The following is a 13652-nucleotide window of genomic DNA, read 5'->3' as shown; positions in this document are numbered from 1 at the left end:
GATTGCAGAGGCACGAATGCTTTGCTTACTTATTGCCATTGCAAGCCTGAACGATGTGAGACAAGATCTTACCGATGAAATTGAAATCTGCTGCCCAGAAGCCGCCCTCAGAGTCTGTGAAGGCGCTGAAGAGATTCCCAGCATCAACCTGGAGAGCAATCCCTGCAAACAACGCCGGACGAGTCGAATTGTGTAATTGAAGCAGATCTATAATATTTTTATCGGAGGAAAGATGAGCACAAGAACAAATATGCTCAGGAATGTTTCCATCCAGCCGAAGCTCCATGTGCAGCCGTTTCACACAGCCTCTTCGAATTGCATGGAGGTGGGTGAATTATGGAAAGCATTGGACAATTTTTCAAGTGATGTATTTGTACATATATACCTATTTCTGGTGGTGGCGCCGCGACGGTCACGGCCTTCAGCGTTCTGGTTGGTGTTGATGATGCCGGTCTGAGCGTTGCGCTATAGCAAATCAAGACCAGGAAGTAGCGAATTATGGACCTCACCGATCTGATGCTTCCAAAGCTATCCATATTTGCTGAATTGTCGAACGTCAGCGAGACGTAACGTGGGGACGCTCTGACAGAGACGAAGTGACTGTTCAGTCGGCAAGTTAGCGCCTACAACAAGAGGCCAGCAAAGCCGCTGTGCAAAGTTGTGATCAATCTTGATGTAATTATATGTTCCTCGCTTACTACATGAAACCCATAGGCCTACCAGCGTACTTATTGGAACGGCTTAAACTTTTTCTTCCTCCTCATTTCGGAAGTCAACGCCTACGCTTTCGAAAGATTGTTCTGACAGAGGTGGAGCCAAGTATTGCCAAGATTGAAATGAAGAGCAGCAAATATGACGAAGGTGCACCGCTGCTGAAGTCGGTACAATCACCAGAATATCTCGCTTCTGGTTTTTGATCAATACGATTGGCATGGGTAGCACCAAAGCGTGGCGGGCAAGGCAGTCCACATCATGAAGAGGGGACCCAGCTGCCTCAATGAAGAGATATGCAGGATCCTCGGGTGAGTATCTATTGCAACGTTCTGTAATTCTATATGGGATCATGATAAATATGTATAGATCGCGTTGCACAGACCCAGCCCCCTTGCAGCGAAGCAAATGTATGTATCAAGATGCTCTTGAAATACATAGGCAATCCTGAGAACCTTCGGGTTGGATCGCTTAAGACTGCTGCGTTCTCATATCTCTCCCAGATATTGGGAAGTTTCAAGCAAGGCATCGTGCTTACTCGCATGTTGCTGCTCAGCAATGGGCCAACCTGTCAGGGGCGAACAAATCTGTAAAATCATCACCAATGCCTGAGCATGGTGCCCCTCACAAATGGGAATTTCACAGTTATAAACTGTGTCGCAAACCGTCCCAGGACTCGCAAAAGGCGCTGGATGCGATTCTCTGCTGGTTGTGACTTGCGCTCTTTGCTTGCAGGTCCTTGCTTCTGTTGGTGGCAGTGGGCCTGACGGCGAGCTCCTGGCTGATGTTGGCGTTTCTTCAAACGGAGTGCAATCACCCGGAGTGCTTCCAGCCGGTTTCAGAGGAGCCCCCCCTGACCATCTTTGTGTCCATCGCCAGCTACAGAGACCCTGAGTGCAAAACCACCATGCAGGTATGTGACAATGCTCCTACTGAGACCATCATGTTGATCCGCATGCTGAGATTAGCACACAGCAGTGAAGTGCTCTGGCCAACCATGCAGCTATTGAGGCTTAGAAGCAGCGCCATACAGTGCCAAACAGCTACCAGAAAGGCAGCAGTCTTTGATACAAATCTGCAAGCCTGGGGCAGATTTGGGTATATGTGGCAGAGGACCAGCAAGGAATCTTCCGGTGTAATGGTGTCTGGTGGCTTGCTGACATCAGCGCTGATGTCACCGCAGGAGATGTTCGCCAAGGCGGCCAACCCGCACCGTGTGTTTGCCGGCTCGGTGCAGCAGATCTACGAGTTCCACGAAGCCTGCTGGCACACAGGTACAGTCCCACACAAGCCAGGCTCTATCCATGCCGCCTGCATCCTCTTCCATGCCCGACAGGCTCCAACAGATACTACTACTAGCATGTTTGCTGGCTGCTACAGGAAATTAAGGCACCTCTGCATACTCAGAAAAGGTTTTGGCTTATACTGACTAGAATAGTTCGTTTCGAGACCCTTGCTCATCTGCAAACCAGGATGCAGAAGTTTGAAGGCTTTCAGCAGGGTGGTCACTCATTTGTGTGAGTCACTGGACCGCAAGATGCCAGCTTGACCTGCTAAACATGAAACCACCCGGCCAGAAAGGCAGGCATGCGAGCACAGGCCTAGCTCAGTATCACATTTGGTCCCCAAATAATCATTATTAAATTGATCATCAGTGCTGCAGGACACAAGAACTCAACCACACAAACAATTAGGCATAAGAATGAGTCTTCCCAATGCTCAGGGCTGCCGTGGGGGGACCACGTACGGAGCATTACGGTCCCGTTTGCGGACGCGAAGGGGCCGACGAATGCGCGGCACATGGCGGCCAGCCTGTACCGGGGGGAGGACTACTTCATGCAGATCGACTCCCACACCACCTTCATCCAGGTGACTCATCCTCTGCCGATCATGCTTTCAGAACATCACATGGATCTAAAGGGTTTGTTGCCTATCCACAAGTCTCCAAAAATTTGCTGCCCCTCTTGCAATGCACGTGCTTGATGCAGTCCCTGGGCTCTTCAATGCAAATTAGAAATAGAAATCGGACAAGGGGGGTTCCGTGAGCTGGATGGATCTCTCTGCTTGGGTGCACGACATTGACGAACGAGTTGTATACGCTCGCCCAAAAGGTAAGGTAAGGTTGTGTAGGTAAGTCGATCAAGAGGGGTCGCAGCAGAGCGCCATAAAGGGGCCAGGTCTTAAGTTGAAGAGAAGGCTCGAGGGGTTTGGTCCCTGACTGAGAGTGATGCCAAGTAGGACCAGATGCATTTTCCTGATGCCCATGCATGACTTTATCTGAAATGCATAAAAATACCAAACGCATGGTTCCTCATCAGGCGCAGCGCCTGTCAAATACACTCTGCCACCTTGCCTGTCAGACATGCAACATTGGAGGTCTATATCCTCTTTATTCACCTACTGATCTGGCAAGTCCATCAGGGGGTTTGTTCTACGGCAGCCTTTACATGCAGCTTGTGTGCAGACGCACCTTGCCTCTGGCAAGAAAAGGGTGCAATAATTATAATGATTATTAGTCAGCTGGTGCATGCATGCGCAGGACTGGGACAATGCAATTATAGCGATGCTGGATCGATGCCCCTCGGACAAGTGCTTCATATCGCACTACCCACCCGCGCACAACGACACTGACTCCGTCCAGGTAACCCCACAGAGCATTAGAATTAGAAAGGAAAAATGTATACAGCTTTAGAATATAGGGGCCTCGATGGTGATGAATCGATACCTCCGGACCCCGGCATCCAGATGAGCCCCATATCTGCAGCCTGTCAATGACATGATGTCATCAAAAAGGGGGTGCGAAAGACAATCCTGGCTCGGTATGGAGAATGGACTTTCAAGGGGAATGAAATGGTGGATTCATGGTTTAAGTGAGCAATATAACCTTACTTGGCCCCGGCTGACAAGGGCCGACATAAATACTGAGCACCGTGCCCACGGTTGATTGGGTCTTGCATGGATCTGGTGAGTCCAACAAGGGGTAGGATTATGACAGCCTTTAAAATGCAGCTTGTCTGCCGGACGCACCTTGCCTCTTGGCATGAAAAGCGTGTTATTTTAAAAAATGATAATAACAACCTCACATGGGACATGACTGTGAGGTTAATGTGTGGGGTGCAGGTGCCGATTCTGTGCAAGAGCCACTTCGATGAGGGCGCAAAGATGCCCAGCTTCGAGGCCATGTCATTTGACTTCAAGGTGGAAACCCTCCGCTCCCCTGCTTTCACCCCCTGACCCGAGCACCCCTCAGGACTCCTCACAAATAGATGATCTGATCTCCTGAGCGCCCCGCATCCCATGTAGGGGGCCTGATTGTTTCGGGCCTTGTGTCAGCCTCTTTGCTCTGCTCTAAATGCTTGAAAGGCAGGTGGTTATTCTTAATCTCAACTGCGCCTGATGCCTCCAATGCAAGCAAGGAGGCATAGTGCACTTGCACTGCGCATGCAGTCAATTTTACTCCCACATAGCAGATCCCTGGTAGTGCACTGACAATCTTTGACACTTAACATTGTGCCATGGCCGACTGGCGAGGGGCGGTACAAACGGTGCCCATGGTTTTTGGGTCTTGCATGGGTCTGGCAAGTCCATCAAGGGGTGAGATGCGTGCCAGCCTCTACCCGTTGCTCGTCTGCATACGCACTGCTGCAACAAAGCATGTCATTCTCCCTAAGCTTGCAATGCACAGCCCTTTATTGGCTAAAAACACATTTTCATGCTCTTGAGAGGTCCACTTTCAGGCACCTTGCCTCTGGCAGCGAAGCATGTAATTATTAGAATATTGACCCATTATGCCATGCGTGCAGCTCGGGGAGTTTGCGGATTCGCCATTCGTGGGCGCGGGCTTCCAGCTGAGCAGCGCGGACGTTCTGCTGGACGTTCCCTTCGACCCCAAGCTGGACATGATGTTTGTGGGCGAGGAAATATTGTACTCTGCCCGCCTCTGGACCAAAGGCTGGGACCTCTTTGCACCTGACCTCAACATCGTCAAACACCACTACAACAGGTTTTGGAACGCCCTCTGAGACCGTGGAATCTTACTGTTTTCAAAAATGGAGTTCGAAACAAAAATTTGTGATACTCTGTTTGTGGCTGAGGCCACCGCAGCCGCTGCATGCATGCGCATGACAGATTTGTCTTTGTTGCCGGCTGTGGCACATGTCTCTTTGCTTCAGACCTCAGCATCGTCAAGCACCACTACAAAAGGTGCGGGGACGGCCACAGTGCTGCCAAATACAAGGGTTTAGTTCCCTTTCACATCTGATGTTCTGCCCGGAATTCCCCTGCAGAAGGACAGTAAAAAAGGGTGCGGAAGTGAAGGTCGCAAAGGGCACCCCAAACATTGCATGCATGCATAAGACGTGTTAAGAAGGATGGTTGTAAGGCTCACGAGAGGTGTTTCACAAACCTTGCACTCCGAGACTTGGTTCTCCTATATTGAAGCCGCGCCAACAGTGTGAGAGGTTTACCAATGTATGCTACAGGGAAATTGTGCAATTCTCTGTAATAGGCAGTGTCATGAAATGGAGTGGCCTGTGTGAGCAGGGTGGAGACGCCAAACATCTACCGGGACAGGACGGAGGAGTGGTACTACCCTCAGCAGGAGAGCAACAAGCGCGCGCGGTATATGCTGGGCATGAACGAGACTGCGCCCGAGGGGGAAACTGAGTCTTCCCTCAAATATTATGGCATGGGAGATGTCAGGTGAGCACAAACCTCGCTCCTTCTCTCTCTCCCCTGATAGATTAACAAGTTGCTTACATGTGGCAAAAGACTGCACCTCGAGAGATTGGCTACCTTTGGTTGCCCTGAGGCCAAAAGTGACCTTCTGGTCTTATCTTGTAGTGGATAGATTGCAAATGCAGCAGGATGCTTTATCCTGATAACTGCGTGCACTTCTTGCAATATTTGTAAGATGCAAAGCACTCCGTATCAGTGGGGACGAGGTACCCGAGAATAAAGCCTGACCAATGACTAATGGATCAATGGAGCGGTTCAGTAGAATGAAAGCTGAAGGATTTATTTTTCCTTGTGGTGCTGCAGGAGCTTGGATGCGTACTGGGAGTACGCGCAGATCGATGTGAAGGAGCGGGTGGCGAACAGCGCGGAGAAGTTCTGCAAGAAACATGTGAAGAAGCGCGAGCCGGACCCAGAAGAGAGGCCCAAGCAGGCAGCGAAGCAGCCGCCTCAAAAGAAGGAAAGCCGATCGCTGCGATCGATGCTGAGCGCTCACATCTTTAGGCATAGGAGGAGATAGCTGTGACATGGGTATTATCATCGTTACTGGCCAGGGCGGCTGTTGATTTTTGTACTGGGTTGTATGGAGTATTGGCTCTCAGATTCAGCCAGAGGACTCTGTCGAAAGACAAGTGTCTTTTTACACGTGTTCATTTGAGATATAATTCCCCTCTCCCCTTGATCTGAACCTTCGGGGCAGAACAGGGGCTGTTGAGACTCTCAACTTGAGAGCAACCTGGCTTGGCAGGGTGAAGTGTGAATAAAACAGAGCGGTGTATACCTTTTCATTTGCAGCAGTTGACATTGTCACGGCTTGAGGTCCCCACGTTGGAGGGAAGCATTTTCTTGGGGACTTTGCTGCGCATCTCCCATTGCTCTTTGCCAGCAATGTTTAGGCTGGCACACAAGCCTGTTGCTGCACTGCTGACAGGACAATTGAAGTTGTGCCTCTATAGAACGGCAGCCAGAACATTGACACTGCTGGCACCTGTATGAAGACCGGCACTGGTGCCAGGCCTTGTCATATTGCAAAGATAAAGTATGAAATAAGTCAGCCACAATCATCAAGGGAGACGAGGCGAGGCACATTCAAGGCATGTCACCGTGCTATGATGGCCATCAGAAATGTTGATGCAATGTAATGATCTGTCTTAAACACATGAGGGCCGCAACTGCCGCCTATTTACAACATTTCCATTGTACAGAGGCACCGCTGCAACCAGTCGCTGATGGCTCTGGGAAAAATAATCCCAGCTGCAGCAGTAAAAATAAAGCTCTTGCATGCCCTCTTCCAAACTCCACAAAGGCAATGTGTCTTTGTCAAGCAGAATCATACATTGCACCAACTGAGTGGCATGTCTTAGGTTAAATCTATAAAACATTCTTACGCTTGAGCCGACGGCATCACTGACGTCCTGTACCTTCACTGGAAGCTTCCAGATTAGTCATGTCTCATAACCTGTTGTGGACATCCATGATTTGCGGCCAAAGGGCCAAGAGGAGCTATTCAGCATGTGCGATTGGAGTAGCAGAGACACAAACCTTCCCCCTTCCCCTTTCCTGTATAGATGATACAACGGTGCAATATAAAAAAAAATAAAACCTGGACACATTAAATCACGTGTCCTCCACAAGCCAGGCCCAAGATGGCCACTGCCAGTACTAGTGCATTATATCATCCGCAGCCCTTGAACACATCATATGATCCTCCATTCAGTTCTGGTTTGGACCCCTCCTATTGCTTATCAACATCGCCGCAGTGGTGGTTCATCAACAGGTCCTGTGAGTCATGCTTGGCCGCAGACAGCACCAGTGCATGAACGCAACAGCCTCGCATGCAACAGCTGGAGGTGTCGGAGCTGTCACTGTTGAAGTTCATCTGTTTGAGGCATGTCGGAGATTGGTGAGGTAATGAGGCGGTCCCCCCCGTGCACGGCCATTGAAACCGTGAAGACCTGATGCATTGAATGGCTGCAGTGATCTCCAGCACCTTCCCACAAAGATTCTGTACGGAAACGAGTCTTTGTAGAAATCAAAGAACACCAGTATCGCGCAGACATAGCACAAGAAGGACTATCCAGCGAGCACTCACCATGTCTGTGCAGGTAGGTCATCTAGAAGGCCAGCTGCTCAGCCTCTCCAAGAGATCAAATTATTGCCTTGATGCTCACTGCAAGACTCCATAGCACTTCAATAGATTTATGAGGTTGTCTCGTGTGTCCTGGTTCTCTTTCTTGGTTGGGTGCTTGCCTCACCCTATATTGACTTTGGGATGTGCTCTTGCAGGAGTACATCGACAAGCACGGTGCGATGGGTTCAGTGCCTCCTTGCGTTGTTTTCAGTTCTTGTCTATTTACTAATGCTTGTCCTGGATGCTCACCTCGAAATCTGTTGGCCGGTTCACTGCAGATTTGAGCAAGAAGGTGGAGGATGTCATCAACGCGACTGTCAAGTCGAAGCCTGATGAGCCAATTTCCTTCATGGTGATATTTTTTTATTCTGTATAGTACCGGGTGCTGCTGCATAATGTCAAGCAAGTAGCTTTGGAGGTTTGTAATGTCCTTACAGCGAGGTGCCCTAACGTTACCTGTTGTACACCCTCCTTGTTGCCCAATCGTGAGCTGTACACTCTCAGCAACCTTTCTTGAAACTGTACAGGCCGAGACCCTGCGGAAGCTCGCTCCTGCAGAGATCACCAAGGTGATCGGCCGCCAGATCATCGACTCTCGTGGCAATCCCACTGTTGAGGCCGACGTCCACACGTACAAGGGCTGGTACCGCGCAGCCGTTCCCTCAGGCGCTTCCACTGGTATCTACGAGGCCGTGGAGCTTCGTGATGCCGACAAGGGAACGTAAGCTGAAACTGTCCACGTGACACATCGGACTCTTGGAAAGACTTGCTACCTTGTCCCTCCTTTTATATACGCAACATGTGCTAGGATTTGCGTGTACAACTTTTCACAGGGTATGGAGTCATGTATTAACATGGAGACTAAAAAAGGCTCAAGTAATTCCCCTTCTTGCAGGTACCTGGGCAAGGGAGTTCTCAAGGCTGTTGAGAACGTCAACAAGATCATTGGCCCTGCCCTGAAGGCAAGCACCTATGTCTCTCTAGCGTTTCCTATGGCTCTCCGTGGTCCTTACAATCTCATGACAAGCAGGGCACAATGCCGAAGGCTCCCATCAGATGCAATAAGTCTGTTGCATGCTTGCCTCATGCAATTGCCAATGCTCAATAGAAGGCTGCCGTGAAGCCAGAGACACCTGGCATGCATGCATGCATGCATGCTCATCCCACCGCACACCAGAGCAATAGTGTCCTGTTGCATTTTCCTCGATGGTGCAGTGAGATTTATATGCGCATTGCAGGGAATGAACCCGGTGGATCAGACGGCGATCGACAACAAGATGATGGAGCTTGATGGCACTGACAACAAGGCCAAGCTGGGCGCCAACGCAATCCTGGCCGTCTCTCTGGCCGTTGCCAAGGTGCAAGCCCCTTCCCTGTGGCTACACTGCGGCAAGAGCGTAGCGAGCGTGGAGTCTGTGACTAAAGCATCTCCATTCTCAAAGTCAGAGACTCCATCGCCTCTATGCTGAAGCCACAGAACCGTGCAAACCCACACCCATGAGATCACCGTGTCAGTTGTTGTGCTGTGCACTATCCTGAGGCGTTTGCCAGCAGCAGCGCATCATTTCTTGAGGACATGCAAATATTTAGACGCTAAGTGATTTTTTTGCAAAGTTTTCCTGGGCGGGGAGCTGGAGCATGGAGAGCTCTTGAGCTGCCAGTCCCTTCAGTGATGCATGCCAGACATGGGCCAGAGCTCCTGTCGCAGTCAATGGGCGAGCTAAGAACAACTGTGAACAGCTTTCCTGCCATCATGGGGCAAGACATAACAACTTACAGATGCTTTCCCTTCCTTACCTTCATGTACGAGTTTTCTGAGCCCGTTGCATGACTTGGCTGATGACTAATTGCAGGCGGGCGCGGCAGAGAAGGGCGTTCCCCTGTACCAGCACCTGGCTGACCTGGCGGGCAACAAGAAGCTGGTGCTGCCAGTCCCCTCCTTCAACATCATCAACGGAGGCTCCCACGCCGGCAACGCACTCGCCATGCAGGTGACTCACCCTTCTGCGACTGCAGGTGACTCACCCTTCTGCGACAAGATTCATGCAACATCATGAGAGTGGTGCGGGGCCAGTGGTCAGCCACCTTTCTAACCCCCATTCAAGGGGCAGTTCACAGTGACAAGCTTCATTCAACGTGGATGGCGCGGAGCCAGTAATGAGCCACCCTTCTCGCTCCCAGGAAACTCCATGGCCGCTTCTGCTGCGCATTAGAATTCATGCAGAGTTATTTGGGGGCCTGGCCTGCTATCCTTGTACCAGGTGCCCAGTCCGAAAGAGACACAGAGGTCACATGTCTTGTGGCAAGAGCGCAGCATGTGCATGTCTGACATTCTACTGGGCTGCATTGCCACTCCCGCTCACCTGCATTGCTCGGACTGCCTCCCAGAGCAATCACCAACTCAGAATATCGGATGATAGCGGCCGAAGACAATATGCATCTACACAATCTGTGTGGCTAAGATCTGACCGATGTGCTTGCTGTGCGTGCTGCAGGAGTTCATGATCCTGCCGACTGGAGTGAAGACCTTCAGCGAGGCACTGCAGGCCGGTGCTGAGGTGTACCACAATCTCAAGAGCATCATCAAGAAGAAGTACGGCCAGGTGCGCAGCTCTTCTCTCCCTGCGTATCCGCAAACCTGCATGAGTTCATTCCTTCTCGAGCGTGGTGGCTTAGCGGGCTTGCTACTGTCTGACAGTGTCTGCTGCTGTTCGCAAAGGCGCTTTCAGCTGGGGATTGGGATGTTTAGTGTCGGGTTAGGGTGAGCAACATGATGGGGGCTAACACAAGCACTTCTGGCTCTCCGGTCTTATTTGAGTGAAGGAGTTCTGTGTGGAATGCAGGACGCCTGCAATGTTGGAGATGAGGGCGGCTTCGCTCCCAACATTGGCTCCAATGAGGAGGGCCTCAACCTGGTCAACCAGGCCATTGAGGTGAATACCTATCATTGACTATCAATTACTAAGATTGACTAAGTGATTGCATGGCTACTTCCGTGGTGTGCAGCAGTGATGCTTTCCCTGCTGTCATTCCATGCATTTGAGGCTTGCACATCCCTGTCTTTCATGTCATTTGGCGTCTTCCTAGGCCATTTAAATTATATTCCAGAGACATTGATTCAGAGGAAGGGCTGGTAGAGGCGGAAGGGCTGGTAGAGGCGGGGTGGCCGCTAAAACTGTGATCATAAAAAAATGTTGCATGCATGCAGGCCGCTGGATACACTGGCAAGGTGAAGATTGGCATGGACGTGGCTGCCTCGGAGTTCCTGACTAAGGACAACAAGTACGACCTGGACTTCAAGACCAAGGACAACGACGGCAGCCAGGTGCTCACCGGGTGAGTCAGCGGCCAGTCATCTAAGATCTTAAATCGGGCATTGCTCCCGTGTCAAATGGGATGAGACTCCTCTTTGCCAGAACACTAAACCATGCCACGTTCATCTAGGGGTTGCCACAGCCTTGTCATATTACATGCTGGCTGCTGTTGTGTCATGTCGACACAAATTGTCCTTGTCTGCTTTCAAAGATTTGTATGAGCTATACCAAGGCGCCATGCTTGGGGCTGTTTGCATTTCCATGCCTTTCTGGCACTGCAGTGTCAGTCTTTAGAGCGGTGATGTGTCCTCAATGTGCGAGGTCACTGCCCTCAAATTGTTATTAATTAGTTATTACACACTTTTCCTGCCAAGAGGCAAGGTGCGTCCTGCAGACAAGCTGCAGTTAAAGGCTGCCACAATCCTACCCTTTTTGGACTCGCCAGATCCAAGCAAGACCCAATAAACCGTGGGCACGGTGCTCAGTATTTGTACCGCCCCCCAAATACCGGCAGCAATTGCCCCTTAAATTGCGAGACGGCGCGGTGAACTGGCTTGGCTTTGCTGCAGGGACGAGCTGAAGAACCTGTACACGAAGTTCACGCAGGACTTCCCCATCGTGACCATCGAGGACCCCTTCGACCAGGACGACTGGGACCACACCGCTGCCTTCACCGCAGAGGGCGTCTGCCAGGTGCTGTTCCCTCCCTCTGCCACCCACCCGCGCTCCACTAAGCAACCTTTTTGGATGTCAACGACCCTTCCGTTTCAGGCGGATTTGGTTCAGGATTTAGGTGAAGGCAATGTCTCTGTCCCTCAAGGAGCTGCTGCCGACCTCGAGTCATTGTCAGCGCTCGCCCGAAAGACGCTGTTGAGTCAAGCTTTTGCCTCCACATAGTGCTTGAGCATTCACAGCCTTTCATCTCATTGCAGGGCTGGGAACGCTCTCTTTACTGTTGTGTTGAGGCAGAAGCAAAAGCAACCACTTCACCAAAAGAGCCCTTAAAGTCTGCCTCATGTCCTTGCAAAGCTCTCATCCTGATGTTTAAAGCGCAGGATTTGCACATATGTGACTAGGCGTGATGATGGGCTGCTCCTGGAGATGGAGTGCCAGGTCAGCGGTCCCCCTAATGTGCCACTTGCTACATTCTCACTCTGTACGTGACATGTGCCTGCATGATGCGCGCAGGTGGTAGGCGATGACCTGCTGGTGACTAATCCCTCACGCGTAAAGACCGCCATCGAGAAGAAGGCCTGCAATGCCCTGCTGCTCAAGGCGAGTCACCCCTTACTCATGTTCTCGCCATCTGCTCTATCTCCTCCCTGTACTGCAGCTACTGCACGCCTTGTGGGCAAGGGAAACTGTGGGTACCAGTGCTCAATTGTTGTCAGCAAGCTGCCTCAAGAGCGAATTACTGACCAAAGCAATGGCAGCATCGCGTTTTATGCCAATCGGACATGTGCTTTCGCAATGACATTGCTCCTGCTTGCAGCACTGGCGTGACTCCTTGCAGTGTCACAGTGGAAGCATTCTGTTGTAGGACCAGCTTTCTGACCAGGCTTGTCCTTGCGCGCAGGTGAACCAGATCGGCACGGTGACAGAATCGATCATGGCAGTGAAGATGGCCAAGGAGGCCGGCTGGGGAGTCATGGCGTCCCACCGCTCTGGAGAGACCGAGGACTCCTTCATTGCAGACCTCTCTGTCGGCCTCGCCACCGGCCAGATCAAGACCGGCGCTCCCTGCAGGTAATACTCATGTCACCTCCTTTAGTAATTTTCAGAAATCTGGACAAATGCTGCCCAAATGCTCCTAGCCTTGCAACGCTGGAAAAGCGTGCAACAGTAGCAAACAAGGTTTGAACGTATGACTGCTGTGAAATGCTTTATAGTGAATCGCCCAGGTGAATGTAAGTTGGTGGGATCATTGTGATGAGGGTGATGCCTCCCAGAATATCACCCTTTGCGCAATCATCCGACACATCTGCCTGCTGACAGGCGGGGTCTGCGACTGTCACGTGCAGGGCCTTCATCTACGTACAAATTTATAATGTGATCACAACTTTCGAATCATGGTTGCATGTAGCCTGACAGAAGCAAGGCTGGGTGTTCTTTATTGTTGAGATGGTCCTGGCTGACTAACTAGTGATCACACCCTGCCCACAATTGATTGGGTCTTGCTTGGATCTGGCGAGTCCAGCGAGGGTAGAAGTGTGGCAGCCTTTATTTGCAGCTTGTCTGTAGGACGCACCTTGCCTCTTGGCAGGAGTAGCGTGGAACATTACAAAGATATCTCCACACATTGCGCTGCATGTCAGAAGTCCCCACTGAGTGACTGTTCTGGCTGCAGGTCGGAGCGGTTGGCCAAGTACAACCAGCTGCTGAGGATTGAGGAGGAGTTGGGAGAGAACGCCGTGTACGCCGGTGACAACTGGCGCCACATTGGCTGGTAGAGTTGCTGATGTCAGCATGCATGTGCCAACACATCAGCTGGTGGGCTGTTGGAGCCTTGCTGATATTAGCACTCATGCGCCACCAGTATGATTTACTTCCATTTCACAGGATCCGGAAAACCTTTCATATGTGACGTCTGCGACTTTAAGAGAACTGGGGGTGATACAAAGCTTCCTCAGCAGACTGTGCGCCCGTGCACTGAGAGTGTGTCTGAGAGAGGGACCAAATTAAGACATGTTCAAGACTGGGCCACGATTAGCAAAAGCTTCATATATCGCAAAAGATGAAGTCTTGTAACGATAAAGAGCTAA

The 13652-nt window shown here is 51.0% G+C and overlaps 2 protein-coding genes across 2 annotated transcripts; both read left to right on the top strand.

Annotated features, from left to right (window-relative positions):
• Nucleotides 1-972: 972 nt before the first annotated feature.
• Nucleotides 973-5965, top strand: COCSUDRAFT_61172 (hypothetical protein; the record flags this gene model as incomplete). The annotated part of the gene is made up of 9 exons (XM_005650671.1): nt 973-1022; nt 1447-1624; nt 1895-1985; nt 2435-2580; nt 3251-3352; nt 3832-3909; nt 4515-4714; nt 5254-5412; nt 5752-5965. The coding sequence occupies 9 exons, from the start codon at nt 973-975 to the stop codon at nt 5963-5965; spliced, it is 1218 nt and encodes a 405-aa protein (XP_005650728.1).
• A 1573-nt stretch (nt 5966-7538) lies between these two features.
• Nucleotides 7539-13340, top strand: COCSUDRAFT_35576 (enolase; the record flags this gene model as incomplete). The annotated part of the gene is made up of 14 exons (XM_005650670.1): nt 7539-7550; nt 7732-7750; nt 7855-7928; nt 8104-8297; nt 8472-8538; nt 8815-8934; nt 9430-9567; nt 10072-10179; nt 10420-10509; nt 10785-10912; nt 11460-11583; nt 12079-12165; nt 12467-12636; nt 13238-13340. The coding sequence occupies 14 exons, from the start codon at nt 7539-7541 to the stop codon at nt 13338-13340; spliced, it is 1434 nt and encodes a 477-aa protein (XP_005650727.1).
• Nucleotides 13341-13652: the final 312 nt, after the last annotated feature.

The sequence above is a fragment of the Coccomyxa subellipsoidea genome (assembly GCF_000258705.1).
Source record: "Coccomyxa subellipsoidea C-169, whole genome shotgun sequence".
NCBI lineage: Eukaryota > Viridiplantae > Chlorophyta > Trebouxiophyceae > Coccomyxaceae > Coccomyxa > Coccomyxa subellipsoidea.
This window is presented reverse-complemented; position numbering and strand designations above follow the sequence as displayed.